This window comes from Corythoichthys intestinalis, chromosome 17, assembly GCF_030265065.1.
Source record: "Corythoichthys intestinalis isolate RoL2023-P3 chromosome 17, ASM3026506v1, whole genome shotgun sequence".
NCBI lineage: Eukaryota > Metazoa > Chordata > Actinopteri > Syngnathiformes > Syngnathidae > Corythoichthys > Corythoichthys intestinalis.
The window spans coordinates 397,860-419,287 of NC_080411.1; the positions used below are offsets into that span (position 1 = coordinate 397,860).

Genomic DNA, 21,428 nt, shown 5'->3' on the forward strand with positions numbered 1-21,428 from the left:
ATGTAATATTTTGTGGCCCCCACTTTGGCAGCATTAACTTCAACCAGACGCTTCCTGTAGCTGCAGATCCGTGTGGCACATCAATAAGGACTCATCTTGGCCCATTCTGCTCTCCAAAACTGCAGTAGTTCAGTCAGATTCCTGGGATGTCTGGCATGAATCGCTTTCTTTACGTCATGCCACAGCATCTCAATGGGGTTCAATTCTGGACTTTGACTAAGCCACTCCAGAAAGTGTATTTTGTTCTGTTTTTTTGTTTTGGTTCATTGTCTTGCTGCAGTACACATCCTCTTTTCAATTTCAACAGTCTGACAGACGGCCTCAGGTTTTCCTGCAAAACCTTTGAATTCATTCTTCCATTAACGATTGCAAGTTGTCCAGGCTCTGAGGCAGCAAAACAGCCCCAAATCATGATGCTCCCTCAACCATGCTTCACGGTGGGGATGAGGTGTTGATGTTTGTGAGCTGTTCCATCTTTCCTCCACACAAGACATTGAGTGCTACTCCCAAACAATTTAACTTTGGTTTCATCAGTCCACAAAATATTTTGCCAAAACGTCTGTGGAGTGTCCCAGTGCCTTTTTGCGAACATTAAACAAGCAACAATGGTTTTTTTGGACAGCATTGGCTTCCTCCGTGGAGTCCTCCCATGAACATCATTCTTAGCTATTGTTTTACTTATAGTGCCAGTGATTTCTGTAAGTCTTTGGCAGACACGCTAGGGTTCTTTTTTACCTCTCTGAGTATTCTGCTCTGATCTCTTGGCATCATCTTTGGTGAACCGCCACTCCTTGGGAGAGAAGCAACAGTGCCAAACTCTCTCCATTTGTAGACAACTTCTCTGAGTGACGACTGACGAACATCCAGAGTTTTAGAGATGGTTTTGTATCCTTTTCCGGCTTTTTATAAATCAACAATCCTTGATCGCAGGTCTTCAGACAGCTCTTTTGACTGAGCCATGATGCACATGCTTCTTATCAAGACATTTCTTACCACGAGTGTGTGTTTTATAGTGGGCAGGGCAGCTTTAAATCACTCATCATTGATTGGGCACACACCTGTCTTGAAATGTTTGGTAAAAATTGGTTTGAATTGCTCTTTAAGTCTCCTTAGGCAGAAGGTTAACTTTATTTTTCCCCCTTCTGTCAGTTGCCACGTTTACATGGAGCCAAATATTCCAATTACAATCGGAATATTTGTTCAAACCGAAAAATGTGTTCCATATAAACACCTCATTCGGAATGAACAGGCCCAAACCGAATGGAATTTCATTCCGATTCACAGGGGTGGAATAGTCCTTTTCCCAAACCGATTAGAAGTAAAATTATATCATGTAAACAGGGAAGCGGAATGGTGTCTGGTTGCGTTCTTTCTGCACATGCTCCGTACTGACGTGGTGACGTCACTTGCAACATGGATTCCAAGCACAGCGCACCTAATTGGAGTCCGACGGAAAGATTGTATTTAATTCAAACTTTAAAAGAATTGAATATAATTGCTCGCTTAGACGGGCGTAAAACGAGGAACAGTGAACCATTTAAAAAAGTTCACCAGAGGTTACACGAAGCCGGAATAGACCGGAGCGTTGACCAGATTAGAAATCGGTGGAATACGCTGACAACCGGCTACTACAAGGCAAAACAGCAGAAGCGGATACGACCCCACAAACACAACAAGTGGGTTAAAGTTAAAACAGCAGCACTCTGACGATCGATCTCCGTGTTTTGCAACGTGACGCTTTGTTTTGATTAATCTGCGCATGTCAGACGGCAGTTGTCAAACGTCCTTTCGGAATAAAGGCAGACACATGTAAACGATGGATCGGAATAGATGAAGTGACATGTAAACAGCTGATCTGAAATTTCCATTCGGAATGATTTGAATCGGTATGAATAAAAGTCAGCATGTAAACGTGGCTACTGTTTGCATGCTATCATCATTAACATATGAAAAGCTATGTTTGGGTGGTTTTAGTTAAAGCAGACAGTTTTTTTTTTTTTTTAATCTGTGATTTTGACAAAGATCAAATCACATTTGATGGTAATTTTATGCAGAAATGTGAGAAATTCCAAAATGTTGAGATACTTTTTCATACCACAGTAACTGGATAGGTAAAGGAAGCATTGAACTAGCAAAATAAGCAGACATCCGATAATGTCGTGTTCTAGGCCTCTTCCAGTATTAGGACTTCTTTCTTCAATGAATTCACTCTTGTAATATTGTGACTGTATGCGAGCAAAATTTCGACTTTTTGTCACGCACACAATTCGATAAAATTTGATGAGAATGAAGCTGACAATGTGCAAATTTCACACGGATAAAGCTGATCTCCATTTTGATGAGGACTATCGAGTTGTGACCAATGAAGACCAGTTTTGTACAGGCAACACTATCAGAATCGGCACTTAAATGGGATTGCGTCAATATTTTTTGTCTCTGTGAAACCACACCACATCCAGATGAAAAGCCTTTTGTTGGCTTTGTTCGATCGTAAAATGAACACTTGTTTAAACGACTGCGTCATTTTCCACTTTGCGTTTCAGCACGTCTCCAATAAGTTGCTGATAATTACCACTCCTCCATCGGGATCGCGAATGTATCCATAACCAATTGTCTTGTCGACATAGAAGCCGTAGTCAGAGCGCCGCAGGTGGCCAACAGGGACGCCATTACGGAAGATTGCCTCCAGGCCAAACATGGGTACTTTCCTGCATTTCAAAAAAGCCACATGAATAAAAGTCATTTTCCCAGTTCGTCTCAATTAGTTGTCAATTCAAATATTTAATACAAATATTTATCATTTTACACAGCGTGGATTATAGGAACATACTAGAGTTGTCTGATACGGACTTTTTAACAGATATCCTGAGGTTGTCCAACTCCCAAATCTGACATGGATATCAAACCGATACCATTATACAGTATGCAGTCGAGGACATATTACTGCTAACTGTATTGTGATGCCCCACTGGATGCTTTAATAATGATGCGGTGACAACGAATTGCAAATACAGGTAGGCAATCATAAGACAAGGTAAATCAACCCATTTTCATTAATTGGACATTTATAATGAATTTTTTCTGCGTAAATGTATTTCAAGAACAGTAACCGTAATAAACAAGAATACACGCTTTTGCAGACTAATTGCGCTGTTTGAATGTTCGCCTTCAGCCTCAAATTTCACCACATTGGTTCGAACCTTACTCATGACGCCCAGCACAGGTTTGCTTAAAAAAACCACAATTACAATCTAGCCTTGTCTATCTCAAAGGCCAAAGACAAAAAAATAATGTACATACTGGATTCTTTCCAATTGAATCTTAACCTTGTTTACAATAGTAGAGCCTAATGAATTAAGAGAAATTAGAAGCTAAAACCCAGCAGAGGGCTGTAACAGTCAACCAAAGCTAATATACAGAAAAACGACTAACAATCACACATGCTTGTCTCATTGGCAGCTATTTTGTCATGCATTACCACCCACCAGCAGCTCCTTCTGATGGATTTCCGTCACTACGGCAGAGAACTTCAATCCATGGCCATCCTAATCTTATTCCCAAAATGCATTTTGCTGGGCTTTTGCACAGATTTTTTAAAATTAAAATGATGTTCTTTATTACTTAGTGATTATTTCTTTCTGGTGACACAGTAGTTATGAGTTTGGAATTCATTTTTTCATTTATTGTTAATTTTATTTGAGCGCCATGAGTGATAAGGGTCTTTCTCTCACTTAAGCCCAAGCATCTTATTTGAAAGACATCTGGAGGTCAGGTTGCTGAGCACTGCTACTGTGCTATTTTGCAACCCATTCTGTGCACAAAGGTTGCAGGCTTGCACACAGACTTAGGTGCGCACAAGTACGCTGAGGCAAAACCAATACAGATATTACATTGGTATTGTTTTAAATGCTTGTATCAACCGATATTATGGAGCGGTCGAGGAAAATTGGACAACTCTATTGCACAAAAAGTGTGACTGCAAAAGTATCATTTCCTTCGTTTTCTCTTAAATGCGCAAACGCAAACTCGACTTACTCGTCGATGGTGAAGGAGACAATGCGTCTCCTCAGGCCCTCCTCCTTCTGCTTCTCCAGCCGATGTCGACCCTGGAAGGGGATGGCACTCTTCAGCTTGCAGGTGAAAGCTAGCCCCGCCTCCAGAGGCGTGTCATCAGGGCGAAGGTCGGCATGCCAGTGGCGGTACCCTGAAAATGTGGAGGGTGATTGTTAAATGTGGGAATCCAACAAAAACTTCTGCTAAATATACCATAATTCTATTAATGAACAATTACATGTTCCAAGACTACACCCCCAAAAATATGAGAAGTGAAGGAATCTGACCTTTAAGCCAGATTGCCGGAATCACGCCAGCCGAACCGTTGGACTCGCAGATCCAACGACCCGGGTCGGCAAGACACCGACAACCCGGTCAAAAGGCCAAAATCCGCGCATTCGCCTAAGTCTTAACCCTTTGTGCTGATTCAAATTTGAAAGCTGGAAAAAGGCTTCGAAACACAAGTTGACAATTTATTCTGAGTCGACAGCAATCATACAGCACAGAGGGATCCAGGCAATGATCCAAGTCTCACAAGTCAACAAAAGGTTCCCGAGAAAAAAACCCCCAATGCTTAGTTAAACATTCAGTCTTTTGAAGGCTCTTGTGGGGCAGGCTGTCGTAGGCAGGAAGAAGGGTGTGTTTGGGATTATTGTCTGCTTGCGGATTGGACAGGAGGATTCGGTAGTTACTTTTCTCAGGGTAACGAGGGCTGTGGATTTTGCCACATCAGCATCAAAGGGGCTCTTGGAGTCTTGCCAGTTGTGTTATCAGTTGGATATCGGGCGTTCTCTGGTGTTTCTTGTGTTGGGACAGGGTGTCCCGCCATTTGTTCTGGACTGTCCGGAAGAACTGATTGCGAGAGTTGGAAGTGCAGATGTCGGTTTGTAGATGTCAGCGTCACTCTTGCTCAGTTAGTTGCATGATGCACATTTTGGGCTTCTGTCATAAGAAGGCGTCATGTATCTCTTATGCCCTATATTCTGCTTGTTTTCCTTAAAGTATGGTATAAGTGCTATTTACTTTATATTGGGTGTGTTAGAGTAATATAAACAGTCAAACAGTAAATACAAGAAATGATATTATTCCCTGATTGATTATATTAAGTCTGTTAGAGTAATACAGTCGATCGGTAAATACGAGGAAAGATACTATTCCCTGATGGATTACATCGTTTTTTTTTTTTTTAGCATAATACAGTTAGTATCTTTTCTTGTAGGCCCTGTCCATCTCCTGAATTTAAAATTGTTTTTATTTTTTAATTGCTCCAATAATAGTTATTAAGCATATATAAAGCATTTACTAGACTAAATATTGAATCCCTCCCAGCAGACGTAAAATTACCTTTCTCTATACTGAGTGAGTCAATGGCCCTGTAGCCTGAATTGATGATACCATGCTTGGCGCCGGCAGCCATGACGGCGTGGTAGACGGGAATGCACGACTCTTTGGGAATATGCAGCTCCCAGCCCAGCTCTCCGACAAAGGAAAGACGCATCGCTCGCACCTGGAAAAGAGAGACAGGGGAGTCTTACAGAAGATGTGGCACAAAACGAACACAATCTCCAGGCTCCACATTGACTTGCATTTCAGTGAGGACCGTGCACAGAAGAAAGACGCCAGGAAAAGGCTAAGCAAAATGAATAGTAATACACAACAAACCTGTTGGAGAGAGGCAATTGCCATTTTATATGTCCAAAACGAGATTCATAAAACCTAAATCAATGGAAGAGATGGTAGGAAATAGGAATTTTAGCTGATAAAAAAGGCTTCAAAATTAAGGAGGAATCCAGATTTCAATAGAAAATGGAGCCTTTGAAAACAGGCTGTTCCCCTTCTCCTTTCATCAGTCTCATTTTACAATCTCTGCGGCTAGATTTCAGGAATCCCAAAAAGAGATCAGGAGTTGTGATAAGATCATTAAAAAGCTACACATTTGAAAACATCCTGTGGTGGTCCTAGCCCATACTCCCCACTACTTTGTCTTTTATTGTTGTGACCCTTCCTGTATTGTGTGGTATGAGTTCAACCTTGGCAAGCAGAACGGCAGAGTAAATAGGCGTAACAGATTATCATCAATACTGGTTCATCTATTCTTATGAATTAACTACCATCAATAAGAACATGATTTCAGTTTACATGTGGCAAAAAAGGCACTTCAATGATGGTTCACATTCAATGACTTAACATTAGGTTTTATAGGATAGAAATATGAGCGAATCTGCGAAAGACCAGCGCCTCGAATTAGATTGTGATCATCCTTAGGGGTTCCGCTGTAGCATGATGCTTTGATAAGGAGGCAACGATAAAGCTCAGATGAAGGCTGTATAGTGAACGTGAACGAGTGAGCAAACGAGGAAAAGGAGTATGAAGCGAGAAGCGACAGTTTCCCCAGTGGGCGCTGTGACAGTTGGGCCATCTGGCCGGCCGAGACTCACCCTGGGCCCCATATGTACACGTCGCCTTGCGCGTTCACAAACCTGGGCGAATGCGGGAGATACATGCACACACTTGCATGCATCAAACACGGACTCCCACTGTACATGAATGAACACAAAAGCGCATCTAGAAGAATTCAGATGAGCCGACGGGCTGGCCTGTTCCTTAAGAGAATTTAGTGGTTGAGAATAAGCTGAGCGCAGAGGGAGAGCACAGGGCAGAGAATGTTCTGTTCACGCAGCAGTGCAGCCATTAAAATGTCACCCAGACAAGACCAGTAAGCAGCACCAACGCTGCACAAGCAACACACTTGTGTACGCGCGCAAACACCGCGAGAGAGATGCCGTCCAGTCGCTCGCGCTTTGAATAATTCAAGCAACGGCAACTTAGACAGAGGGCTCGACTCGGGCACGTGTTAGCTGCTGCGTGAGCTGGAACAACACGCTCTGGCCAACAACTCTGTTGGTCAGGCTCAAATACAAAAGTTGAGGAATTTGGCCACACACACTTACTGTACTCTCAGGTAAGAGAACATGAATAGAAGATGAGCCACTTATGAATGAAGAATAACATTGGTGAGGACAAAAGTGGTGACATTACAGCAGTTAAGATCGTAGGGCAGGGCAAGTTCAATCTACTCCAACCACGACTTTTTTAAAGTTCGGATCGACTACTTACTTGCTTCTCCCAAGTTAACATCCATTTGACTCAGATCAACAGGGTCACATTGAGAAATGGTAAGATTTCAAGATGAAATGCGCCACTTCCAATTAAGGAAGTCCCGGGGTTTTTTTTTTTTTGGCAATAAAGAAAGATCAGAAAGGTGTCAACTGACCCCGATACCACACTGACTACTTGGCTTTGTCAAACAATAAACCACTGAAACTAGCAATCCAGCAGACAATCCCCTACACACTCCTGTGGAGTCGCTGCCGATAGGTGTGAATGGAGGGTTTCACTCTGGATAGCTGCAGTTAGTATCTTGAATATAGGAGAGACGGGTGGACTTCTTAGTGGGTCTTGCAAAGGAATTTAGCACACTCTCATCTGGTCGCAAAGAAGGCGTAGAAGGAAAAATTGCTTCGTCAACAACCTCCAACACCTAGCCCCGGGAAAAGGGAGAATGGTCAAATGTCACCACATAAAAAATGTTTTGTTTTTTATTACACCGTCCCTTGTACTGCAGGCAAACTGCAGCTTTTAGAAGATGTAAAAAGGTTGTCTGCCCGATTGCCTGACTGAGCGGTCCACTGTCCGACAAAGCCAAGGCAGCCCTGCCCTGCAAACACTCAAAATGCTAACTGGAGCAATCCAATCCTGTGGTTTTGTGAGTGTGAATGGGAATGACTAATGAGGACCGCAATGCTCACAAAAGATATGCTGATTTAGGGTCAAATGACCCTTCTCTGGATACAAAAGGGATTTGTTTCAACTGTTCCACCCTTGGTAGTTCTAGTTAAAAGTCGTGCCTATGTTCTCACCTGATGGCCCACCGCGTTGACGACTTTGTGCGTGGAAAAAGGGAACGCTTCGTTGCTGAGGTCTGTGTCCAAAACCTCTTGTAGCACCTCCCGACTGGATGAGAAGACCAAGAAAGGAATCATCAACAAGAGTGAACGTCCGAATATTGTCATAAATTGATCAGTTTTTTCATTCGTATTATTCATTCATTCATTGATCCTCTGTATTGTCACAAGGATTCGCAGGGGTGCTGGAGTCTATCTCGGGAAATCGTGGGCAGTGGGCGGGGTACAACCTCAACTGGTTGCCAGCTAATCGCAAAATAAATAAAGGTTTCCAACTCTTTCAAATGAACATTGAAAGTCGAGCACATATTGTAGCATCTACAAATCTATACAAACTTGGTGATAATACACAGTAATTTTATTAATAACAGTATTATTTTCAATTAATTATACCTGCCTGGAAGCCACCAACAGGAGGGGTGGGGGTGCAGCACATCACATGACTGACACAACCAGCCACTGCTACAAGGCAGGCCAACTACACATAAAATGTCACACATTGTCAACATGTGACGTAAACTATGATGCATTTTCGTCTCCTTCTCATCTCTTCATCCCTTCGCGCCGAGTTTGGCCTTTAGGCCGGGTTGTCGGGATACCGCCAGACCCACCGCGCGTTCACCGTAGTCTTAACCCCTTGTACTGACTCCATTTTGAAAGCTGGAAAAAGGCTTCGAAACACGAGTTGAGAATTTATTCAGGTCGACAGCGATCAAACGGCAAGGCAAAAAAGCGACAGAACCAGCCGAGGATTCGGGGTCATCATGTTACAAGTCAACAAAAGGTTCCCGAGAAAAAATGACAAGGATTAGTTAAACATTCAGTCTTTTTGAAGGAACGAACCGTGGGCAGGAAGAGGGGTGTGCTTGGGTCTTCTTCTGTTGCAGATTCAGCTGCATTATATTGTGTTAGAGTTATACAAACAGTCGAACGGTAAATACGAACAAAGATACTATTCTCTTCAAGACGTAAACTGGCATTTGTCTCGTTATGTTTTAGTCGCCAAAGACACGTTTTTAGCTCGTTATCATCATGAAAAAATTGTTCGGCGACGAAATATTTTAGTTACAGTTATCGTTGACGACACTGTCCCTGATAATCACTGCCAGTTCTCCCAGTTCTAATGGATTTGATTTCTATCACTGTCAATTGCAGCCAATTAGTTAAAGGAACGATGCGGACTTTGTCACCTTTTTACCCGCGACTGCCACCTCCGGCCTAAAGCCTAACTGTAGCTTGCACATGCTTGTACGAGCACGAAAATAAAGGAACGAGCGTTCAGCTCATCGAATCAGCAACCGGAAAAACATAAAAATCAGTGGATAGCAAGTCTTAGTCTTAGTCTCGATGAGAGGCGTGTTGACTTGTGAGCAACCCCAAATGATGCTGCCTTCAGGAAACGTAGGTGCTTTGATGAATTATCAATTCACTCTCTCACTTTATTTTCTTGATACCTGTAGTTAAATTAATGCTAAGAGGGGAGGGGCTTTTTCTTTTGTAACTCTAGACGACTCTTGGTAAGTTTTGATGAATGAAAATTGGAAAATATGCGAAAGAAAGATTTGAAGATTTGAATGTGAAAAAAATTTGAAACTGAAAAAATAAGATCTGAAAGTGAAAAAGAAATCTTTGAACCTGAAAATATCAACTTTGTAACTGAAAAAAATCAAAACATATTTTTCGCTTTTGAAAGATTCAAGAACAAAACTTAAACATCCAGTTAGAATTTTTTTTTTTTTTTTTTAAATAGTTTCTTTTTTCCCTCATTACAATACTTTTGGCCTTGATTTAAATCCAAAGACTTGCACAGGCGTGTGTATTGAAGGAAAGAAAAATGGCTTTTGGGCAGGCCGAGTTAAAATGTCAGGGCTCTTTGCCCTCATCAGGGCATTGGTGGAGCATGCATAGAGTAGAAAAGTATTTTAAATTAACCCTAAAAATCCTGTTTAGTCCCTTTAACATACACTAGCTTTTAGATGTTAGTAAAGAGTTTCTCTGAATAAAAGACATTCTAAAATCTAAGCTTTTTTTTTTATTTTTTTTTTTTAATTTTTAAAAATTCCAATAGTAGTCCAATTATAGCAGTTTTAAAAACAATGAAGACTTCTTTTTTAGTAATTTTCTAAGCGATAGGTTAATATGCTTTGTCATAGACTTCATTACTATTGACGTGTCACTTCGTCACTGCGTAACGCCTTATCAGAGGGGGGACGAGCTTCATTTAGTAATAGCCAAAGACGGCATGCGCTCATGTCGGATTTAAGCTTGGATTTATTTACGATTGGATCTGACTACGAAAGCTGTACCGAATACAAACAGAAAGGATTGTCTCAGGAGTGATTTCTTTAAGGATTCAAGGTAAATATAATATTTTTTGTACCATGCATGTGTGATTGAAGCATTTATTTGCAGGAATTTTCTTCTTTGTTTACACATGGAGACGGCTAATTTTCGTAACTGACTAGCCTCATAGTTTACTTTTAACCAAGAATCAAGACTGTTTGACGTCCATATCTATGAAGAATTCAGGGATTTAAGCATTTATTCACAAGAATTTTTGCCAGAAAAGCTCTGTTTACGCCAGGCGGCCGCTAGCCTCATTCACTAACATAGTAGCATTGTACTTCGTCAATATATGTAAAATAAATGCTAACTGCACGGTTTCTTTGCTTTTAACCAAGAATCGAGACTGTTTTACGTCCATATCTATGAAGAATTCGGGTATTTAAGCATTTATTCACAAGAATCATCGCCAGTAAAGCTCTGTTTACGCCAGGCGGCCGCTGGCCTCATTCGCTAACAGTATATAGTGTATAATGATAATAAAAGGCTATTCTACTCTATAATAAGTTGTGATTGTATATAGAATGTATTAATAATCTACGTATTTACATATTATTTATAATTGATTCTTCATGTTTTCCTCAAGTTTCTGATGTTAAATTGAGTAATTCGTTAGCTGTTGAAAACTTTGAAGAAGAAAAAAATTAAGTTGTTATTTTGGTCAAAAACTTATATGATATGTTAAATATTGCTACTGATCCTGAAAATATAGGTGATTATCTCTGCATTTGGAGATTTTTGTGCATCTAGTGTAAAATCTGAGACTTATAGCCATTTTCAGTTGTGTTATACTTATATGAAAAATAATTAACCAGGATTTTATAAGGGAACGACTTTGAATTTTTTGATGCCGCTGCTCATGGAGACTCATATATGGCTAAGGTAGGTGCCTGTTTTGGTTTTAGGCCAGTAGCAGCTTTGGTTTAGAAAATATTTTAAATGTTTGAAAATACGCCCCCTATGAATTGGCCCTGTTTCCTGTGTCATGTCAATAGGTTATGAAGTCTATGGCTTAGTTTCGTTAGTTTTAGGTTACTCGTGTAAGAGCAGAAAACTCACATACTCGTTCCAGGAAAGTACTTTCTTGAAAAGGGCTGATATTAAAGGGATTGACACACAATACTGATATTACGAAAATCACCTCTTTACAGGAAGCTGGCTAGCACACTTTGAAAATCCTGCTCCTTTTTAAGCCATATTACACCAAGACTGATGCGATAAGACTTGAAGGGAAAAAAAGAGCTCATCTCCTGCAAGGAATCTAAAAAGGTTCTCTTATGATAACCTCTCCCACTAACACACACACGCGCACTAAATCGATATTACATAAAAATGAGTCAGCAGGAAAAAGACTAAGTTAGGCTTACTTTGCTTCTTGTACGTACACTTGTAAGGGGGCAGAGATAGAACACAATATGCTTCTGAAGAAGGTGCAAAATAAAACAAATAAAAATCATGAGTGAGGTTGAAGACCACTTTCTATTTTCTCAAAAGTAATCAATGCTGTTATAATTTTAGTCGGCAAAAGATGAGTGTTCATGCAAGCGTGCAGTCGTTGTCCTCCCCGAAGCTATACTTTGCTCACTGAACACACAAGCAAGAACAATGATCTATAAATAAATCTGTGAAAAGGTTGTGTGCGCATGCGTCTTCATGAGGTTTCGCAACTACTAATTTCCTCCAGACATGCCACTTATCTAACTTTTCAGCAGTGAACACCGGAACCTGCACTAGCTGGCCTACTCCGCAATCATATGGCAAACGTCAAATTGTTGAGTTTATTTAAAATAATAAATGACATGACTTATTTTTTAAGGTTTATGAGCATTAGAGAGTTTTAGGTAATCTTATTGATGCAAAACCTACAACATTTTGTAGCACACTGAGGAAGCTGACCTTTCAAACACCTGTAATTACCGTCATTTTCTGACTATAAGCCACTCATTTACCTCCGCTTTCAACCCTGCAATTTATAGTCCATTGTGGACTTTTTAAAGCAAATGAGCTACATATCTTTTGATGTGATCATTTCATTTGAGCATATTGCTTCATAGCAGTACATAGGGAAACATAAATATGCATTTATACATGTTATTGTGAAAGAGACACTCAAAAGGAACGGGCAGAAGTCAAGGCTGCCCCTTTTCAGAATTGAAGTAAAGCAATGATAGAAATAGGAATTTCCCACACAGTGTGTGGGTGTCTGTCTATAGGTGAATGTTATCTTCTGCTTCTTCCCTTTCACTGACGTAAACGTGGAGGATTTTCTGTTTGTACCTTTGCTTAAATTGGTTAAGTGGAGTTCTAGGTCTTTCTCAAGATCATCTCATACAGTATATCCACTCCACTTCTTGAGAAATCGAGACATTTTCTTCCATAGTTGTACGAGATCCCAGTTTTTGAAAGTTTGTTTTCCCACGTATTGGGTCGCTTTACTGCTAAACAATGTTTGGATTTTGCAAGGAAGCAAATGGAGTCTTGCCTTAAACAAATCTGCAGAATTTGACATTTGATCAAATCTCCAATGCGTACAGCCCTTTTCTGTAGAACAAAAAGGGACTTTAAATTTGTTTCATAAGCACTTCCCCCAACAGACAATACGTTAAATGTGCGCATACCAATCTGCAATAAATGGTAGACAGGGTTTTGCAATCGAATAAATATCTCCGTTTTCATATAATAGAGATGGATTTAGCCATATTTGAAGACACCTTTAGGTTGAGTATTACTCCATTCTTATATGCGAACAAATACCATTTTCTTGTCAAATTTGGTGAGTGGAGCTTGTAGTCTGGTGTGTCTTATAATCCAAAGGCACAGTATTTCAGTTTTAATAATTGTAATTTGAACAAAGTGTCTTAAATAATCATTTTTTTCTAAAAGGCTCTTTACATTGCCCTGAAACCAGAGTGCCTTGTTGACATGGTCTCTAATGATTCTACATGATGAATAGCAGTTGACATAAAGTACAAAAGCATTCACCCACATGCCTTAATTTGCACATGAGTAACATCTCATCCTTATTCCAAAGGGTTTAATATGAGTGACGAAAGCAGCCCACCCATTGCAGCGAAAACGCCTTCAACTATTTTGAAAAGGCTTTCCACAAAGTTTAAGAGTGTGTTTATAGGAATTGTTTTGTAAATGTGTAGTATAGCGTATAGAAAGAAACGCATAGGAGTTATTAAAGATGCACCGATACCGATAGACCCCAATCACGTGACGTCACAACTCCGCCCCCCTGACTGGTACCACCATATTGTCAGTCAGCTCATCGTGTTTACATATTACCGCTACGTACATTCCTCCAATAACTGCGCGTTTTTCTGCTTGTCTAAGGAATCATCGCCTAGGAAACGAACCCAAAAACCTTCCGGACAATCGTTAACATTGATGAATCAAAATGGTGAAGGCATGTGTGGCGGTTGGTTGCAGTTACAGAGAAGATAAACTGTCATTTTAGTAGTTGCTGTGTGCCCATTGTTAAAAGGGCAAATATTTAAAGCAGCACGGTTTGTTTATCTCGGTCCAAGATGCGTTTGTGTCGACAGCCGTTAGACAACGGCGAAAACATCAATATGATTCCAACACGATCGCAGACATCATCGAACGGAGACTCCGAAGCTCGTCGCCACGGTCGCGTAGCAAGTAGGTGAGCGCAACAACAGGTGTTGTGCCGAAAAATAGCCGCCCTGCCTGAAATGTCCCCCCTGACGGGAGCGCCTACACGGAAACGACTTTCTTGCACTGTGAATATGTATTATTTTACTCTGCTTGAACTAATAAATGTCATACCTGTGTGATTGTCATCGGGATATGGTCGTGAAAACCTGTAGACTAATACATTTCTGTTCAAAGATGGTTATGTGGCCCAGTCCACGATTTGTTACTAAAATACAATACTAACATTTTGTGTAATTTAATTACAGTATTTAAAACTGATCTTACAGTCGTAAATCCATTACTGTAATGCGTCCATGAAAACATTTGATGTTTTCGCCTCAATAAAGCGTTATAAATAAGTGCTCCCGTCAGGGGGGACATTTTACGCGGGGCAGTCATTTTTCGCCACACACCGGCCCGTTGTCGATCAAATTTAATTTTACAATCGTGAAAATGGTGACGCTCAGCTGACCAAATGTCGGTTTATATTCGGGCCGGTGCCAATTTTGGGTACCTGACCCCTCATCGTGACATAAACTGGAGTATGATTGGAGGGTTTGTGGTCTCCGGACGAGCTCTGACGCACGGGACGGGACCGGATGGGAGGAAACATCGGTTTGGGCATCGAATATGGATCTGGCGACCGGATCGAACGAAGCTTTTCCAAATAACGGCTTTTATGCAACTCATCCAATGAGTTTACAGCATCTGAAAGCACCGGGGCTTCCATAATTTGCAAGTGAATCCACCTTTAGAAACTACGATCATTGACAATACGGACACACAATGACGGACAATATGGCGGCACAATACAGCGATCACGTGATTGTGTGACGTTGGTGATTGGGGTCTATTGGCAAGGGGGGCCGATCCAGCCCGAAATGGCGGTATCCGTATCGGCGAGTACCAACAAAGAGGGCGCCAATACTATTTACCGGTCCAATATTATAACACCTGACCGCAGCCTTTTGTTATCCTGACGTTCACTACACTCTCTGTTGTGTGATGACACGTGATCACTTTGCATGCTTAGCAGCTACTGCTATTGGCATGCTCTAGACCAATGAGAGCGGGCCAATAGCCGCTCTTCACCAATGGCGGGGCAGCTTTTTCATAAGTAGGAAAAACAAACTACGACAGAAAAATGTCGGCGGTCTGGAAAATTTTCAGGATAGAATCTCTATCAAGTACAAAGGCTGCATGCAAGATTTGCGGCCTGAAAGTTTGGAGAGGTGGAGTTAAATCGGCCAGTTTCAATACCCCGAACCTGATAAAACATTTGAAGACGAAACATGTGAACGAAGACAAAGAGTTTGAGGCTACAAAAGCAGCAACTGCTACCAAGAGAAAGGTCAGCTCACTTCATCTACTTTATTTTTTTTGTCTTTTTTCTGAAAGAAATGCGGCAGTAATTTGAGACCTCTTTCAAAACTAGGGTTGCCACCTTTCAGAAATAGAAATAAGGGACACCCCCCCTCGTGCCCAAACCTGTACAGGCGACGAAAAAAAGGGACATCCCCCATACTCCTAAAATGCATAGAAATGTATCTATTTATATATATTCCGTATTGGTTCAATACGGAACGCAACTGTTAAACGAACGATTCTTTACTTCAAAGGACGGGTGGCAAGCCTATTCAAAAGTGCTGTAGAAGTAAGCTAGGCTAAGCGGGTAAGTGTGTGTTGCTGCTGGTGCACAGAGAAGGAGGCTAACAGAGAGACAGGATGCTGTGGTCAATTATTATTACTTATAATTTCATGAAAGTTGCACTGCTTGGCCTTTGAGAGCCAAAACTTAGGGTTTAAAAAATGTTTATTATTAATTCATTGTATTTTTACTTTCTTACTGTTGGGCTAGTATTTATACACGTTTTAATTTCACGAATTTAGCACTATTTTGGCCTTTGAGAGCCAAAGGTTTACCTAACTATTGTCACCCATAACAGGTATGCAATAAAAAGTTCTACTGGATTCACTACATTTCAAACAAAGTGGTATCGGTATGGCATCAGCCGACACTGCACAGCCAGGTATCGGTATCGGTAGGGATGGGAATCGAGAACCGGTTCCTATAGAGAACCGGTTCCGTATGTTTCAATTCCATCGAATCGTTTGGCAGTTTATATAACGATTCTCTTATCGATTCCAACCAGCACAATTTATGTCACGTAACTTACGCATGTTAAACACTTTCGGTCCAGCAAGTACTCACCAAGTAAAATCTAAGAGTTGTTGCTGCGTAATTTTGCATTGAGTTTCACAGACCAGGTCATTATTCATGAGACTACTTAAAGAAGTGGTGATCTCCCCCCCCCCCCCAACGTCTATTAATGGGTCTATTGTATTGCTCGTCGAATACTATATAAGAAAAATATAACATACTGTATATGCATAAACGATTTTATTAGCAATTTTAATACTCCTGTTAGAACAGTTCCTTGGGTATGCATTCACTCCCATAGCAACCAGTCAGTTACTTCCTGTAATTGTCTTAAGTCACACGCGCTGCATATTCTGGGGACGAGAATAGGCGTAAGGTGCGCATTTTGAGCAGAGTGCGCAGTGCGGCCACCTGTTAAGGATGTGTGCAAGGAAGTGTTAATCTGTGTGCGTCCATGAACGAATGTAAGTATTTCCTCTTCATGTCATAAAGTTCTTATGATAGGTCAGAGCCGTTATCAGTGCGACCGTTTCGTGTTTTTACTGTAACATCAGCTCAGCTGGTTGCTCCCGCACGTCCTCGCTGCGTCGAGGAGAGCGTTGTTTACATTATATTCGCGTTGCACATTTGTGTTAAGAGGGAATGTGTTAGTTTAGCATCTTAAGATGATGTTGTACATCCATATGAGTGTAAAGTGCTTAGTTTTCGCCACTTTTATGGCCAAGATGACCGCACGCGCACGCAGCGTGCTTCCTTTTTGTGCGCGCGCACTCGCAACCCCCCATCTTTGTGTTCATTACACTGTGCGAGTCATGTATGTGTGTCATTGACTGCTTTACAGTCAATTTGCATTGTTTATTGCATCAGCACTAATATGACGTAATTTTCTTTCCTTTCAGAAGCACAAATATACCCACACATTCCAGTCTTCTTCCAAATACATACAAATACATCGACATCTTTCCACGCATGCTGTCAATTGCTAATTGAGTGATTCTCATATCAAGTGCCATTGCCTGTATATACAGTAGTTGTGTCTGTTGCCAAGTTGGATTAAAAGTGCCAAAGACCAACTCCACTCTCCGCTCCTTGTGTTCTAACTGACACTCCGAGGCAAATGAACCATAAAACATATTGAACCTCATACAGTCCATTAGTCCAAATTAGAATCGATAAGAGAATCGATAAAGAATCGAATCGTTAAGCAATATCGATAATGGAATCGGAATCGTAAAAATCTTATCAATTCGAGGTATCGTGGCCAAAAAAATGGTATAGGTGCAACACTAGTAATTGTAGTAACTTGTGTTTTTAACAGCACATTAATACAATTTGTGTCATGCTTGTTTAGTTTTTGGAAATTACTCATGCTGACTACGCCCTAAACTGGTCGCCCGTCCATTGAAGGGCACGCACAGACATCGTCACTGAGTGGGAATCCCACGCCAAAGTCACCACCAGTGACTTTTATTTAACATAGTTCCTCCATAGTTCAAATAGAAAACTAGAACAAGAATTCATAAATTATCAGCCTTTTGGAGCTAAAACAAATTCCTTCATTTGTATAGTGTATCTGATGAGATGTCTTACCCTCTCAATAATCCCCATTTATAATTGACGTTCAATTAGTTGTGTGAATCTATAATGACCAGTGTTGTTAATAACGGCGTTACAATATAACGGCGTTACTAACGGCGTTATTTTTTTCAGTAATGAGTAATCTAATTAATTACTTTTCTCATCTTGGCAACGCCGTTACCGTTACTGAGGCGGGAAAGGCGTGCGTTACTATGCGTTACTAAGTTGGTTGAATAAAAAAAAAGTCTGAGAGAAAAGGACTCACGGGGACGAGAGCAGAGCAGGAGTGGGGAAGACGCCGTTGCAACCGCGATGCTAGGTGGCTTCAATAATACCTGACTGCAGCCATAGCCGACAAACTACGCCCACATGACACGGTAGATATCATATTATAGAACTAGATGCAAATGACAGACACTGCTGCATTGCCAACATGTTTTAAGGACTACATGCGTTTGTAAACAGCCGCCATCTTAAAGCAGTAGACCTCTCAGGAACTTAGGAAGGCCCTGATGTAGAGATCCTTCCTAGCGAACCTAAGTAGCTTTTTAAAATCTAAAATGCTCCTAAATCGGCAAAATCTTAACTTAAATCTATCTTTAAATGATGAAACAGTTTTAAAACTTACACATGTTTAAAGTAGACAGAAGGGAACTAATGCAATAACGGGAGAAATTTTAACAACTTTAACGATTGATTCACAACTTTAAATGACTTCCACACATAGCAAAGGTTACTAGCTAGTTATCGCAATACCCTTGTGTCTAGTTAAGTGGAGGGCAAAGAATTGGGCTAGGGCCAATTGTCCCCCAAACCCTTTAAGCTTCACATTGTGTGACCTGTGTTTTTTTTTGTTTTGTTTTTTTTTTTGTTTTTTTTTTGAGAAAAAAAAATAAAAAATCACTAGTTACTTTGCCAAGTAACTAATTACTCTTACATTCAGGTAACTGAGTTACTAACGCAATTACTTTTTGGGAGAAGTAATTTGTAACTGTAATTACTTTTTTAAAGTAAAATTAACAACACTGCATGGCACTAAATGCGTTAGTAGACAGCCGCCATCTTAAAGCAGTAGACTTTTTAGGACGGCTCTGTTGTAGAGAACCTTCCTAGCGAACCTAAGTAACTTTTTATCTAAACTACTTCTAAATCGGCAAAATCTTGACTTGAATCTATCTTTAAATGATGAAACAGTTTTAAAACTTTCATATGTCGAAAGTAGAGAGAAGGGAACAAATGCAATAATGGCAGCAATTTTAACAACTTTTAACAGTTGATTCAGGGTAAAGGGTAAATTTGGGTCAAGAATTGGGCTCGGGCCAATTGTACCAAAAACCTTCACAAAAAACTTCACATAGTGTGGCCAATTTTTTTTTTTTTTTTTTTTTTTTTTTGAGGGGAAAAAAAAAAAAGTAATTATCACCAATTACTTTGCCAAGTAACTAATTACTCTTACATTCAGGTAATTGAGTTACTAACGCAATTACTTTTTGGGAGAAGTAATTTGTAACTATAATTAATTACTTTTTTTCAGTAAGATTAACAACACTGATAATGACACTACCACACACCGGCACACAGTGTAATAGGCTCCTGGAGCCTGTGACGCACTCAATGCTGCTTTGACGCAAGTCTTCACAGCAAGAGAGAAAAGAGAGGTTAGTGGAGGGGGATGGGGGGGGGGGGGGGTATTGCAGGAGTTGGCGTTGGTAGAAAAAGTGTGGATACAAAGATCAAGAGAAGATGAAAGAAAAAAAAACATCCTTCAGGGAAAGACATCAACAAAACATACTTGAAGAAAAAACAGTGATTGAATATGAATGCAAAGGCATGATGAAAGGTGGTTGTGAATGATGAGAAAAATGGAGCAAAAAGTATTATTTTTGGTTATGCACACTGGTGAAAAGTGAACAGGATGGATAGATTGTACAAAACTTTCAGGCATTTGTCCTAAAGAATACATCCCCAAAAAATTTTAAAAAATAAAAAAAGGAAAATACCGTAATTTCCCGAATATAACGCGCACTTTTTTTCCCCAAAATCAACTTGTAAACTCATGGTGCGCATTATAAACGGGTACATGGATGGAGACAGAAATATATATGTATTACATATATATATAAACCGATTTTTTTTCATTGACACGGCCACGTTGTGTTGAAGAAACGTATGCGGCGACCCGTTGCCGACCATTACGGTACGTGACGTCACCATTTTGTTTCGGTAATACTTCACACTAATCGGCCGAATGATTTCGTCTGTGTTAAATTCTGCTTTTTTCACTCTTCATAAAGCACAGAATTTAGTTTCTTGAACTCATTTGAGTCGACGTTTATTGCAGCTCCACAATTCGGAGCATAACAAATGTAAGGACACACACTTCCTGTGTCCGTCAACTATATCGGTCCCTCGGGAAACTCAAACCCAAATAACAATAGTTCAGTAGTTTTACCGTATCAATCCATGGAAGAAACATTTATTCATCATGAGGAAACGAGCAAGTTATACAGTAGCCTTTAAAAGAAAAGTCACATCCGTTTTGTTTTCTCCTAGATTCTGGTAAGTTGGAGAAGTTGTCAAATCATATTATTACCGTAAATATTGTCAGTTTACGGTAATGTTTTGAACTACCAATGTGCTATGCTTGTGCTGTGTTTCACCAGTCAGTAAAATGACATCTCTGTATCTGTACACGAGCTCTGTCTTCTTGTATTCTTCTACTTATTGGTGCTAAAATTAGGGTGCGCGTTATAAACGGGTACAATAATTTTCCCCAAATTTTACAAGTAAATTTGGGGTGCGCATTATACACGGGTGCGCCTTGTAGTTCAATTTGATCCCATTTCTGCCCACCTTACCTCTTAGGTCCCTGGATGCTGATCATGCCCATGTCCTCGGAGTGGTCTGTTAAGTGGCAGCGGAACCCTTGATCCTGGAGAACCGTTCGAATGTGATTCCAGTTGTGCTCGGCAACACCACCTCCGATGGCCAGGTAGTACGCATCACCTGAAGTGAGCGGATATAAAAAATAAAAATAAAGAAAACCTACTCAGATACATTTTCTAAGTGGTATTTTTGTTGTCCTTGTCCTTGAAGAGATGTACCAGGAATTAGACGCAGGCGCAAAAACACTGGTGTCGTTGGGCCTATTTTAGGGGGGCTTCGGCTTCAATCAAATAGGAATGGTGTTGTTTTATTTATTTATTTATTTTTAAAAAGCTGCCTTATTCACTATGAAGTTGCCAGAATATTAGTTTAAATCAATAATCATGTAACCTGTCATTATGAATTTAAATATGATCATAAATCTGTCAGTTTCCCCTCACTGGTAGAGTGCCCCATCGGTGCGTACTTATCATATAGAGAATGCCCACATTACTAAAAATCCAGTCCGCGTCTTCCCTGTGACTTGCTCGTACTGGCACTGTGTGCATGTGTACCTCTGATGCCCACCAGTCTCGAGTAGAGCGTGAACGTGAATAGATGGATGAAGGATGGACATTAAACAGATTTCAAGAAAGTGAATATTTATCACTGATGGGAAGGTTAGTTAGCTCTAACTCCCAGCTAACAGCAGAAAGTCCAATGTAATTAATAAACCAAATGCTCCGTGCTTGACAAATCAAAACCTGGCTTCCACACCACACTACAGACAATCTCTGCGC

The 21,428-nt window shown here is 40.5% G+C and overlaps 1 protein-coding gene across 2 annotated transcripts in view; it reads right to left on the reverse strand.

The window, feature by feature from the left end:
- sardh (sarcosine dehydrogenase) overlaps window positions 1-21,428 on the reverse strand; it is a 74,887-nt gene that overhangs the window by 2,475 nt on the left and 50,984 nt on the right. For both annotated transcript variants that reach the window (XM_057819684.1, XM_057819683.1), the window contains exons 17-21: window positions 20,622-20,769; window positions 7,974-8,067; window positions 5,398-5,560; window positions 4,036-4,204; window positions 2,573-2,708 (exon numbers count right to left, since the gene is read on the reverse strand). In XM_057819684.1, coding sequence (XP_057675667.1) covers window positions 2,573-2,708; window positions 4,036-4,204; window positions 5,398-5,560; window positions 7,974-8,067; window positions 20,622-20,769 — 710 coding nt within the window. The remainder of the gene's footprint in view (window positions 1-2,572; window positions 2,709-4,035; window positions 4,205-5,397; window positions 5,561-7,973; window positions 8,068-20,621; window positions 20,770-21,428) is intronic.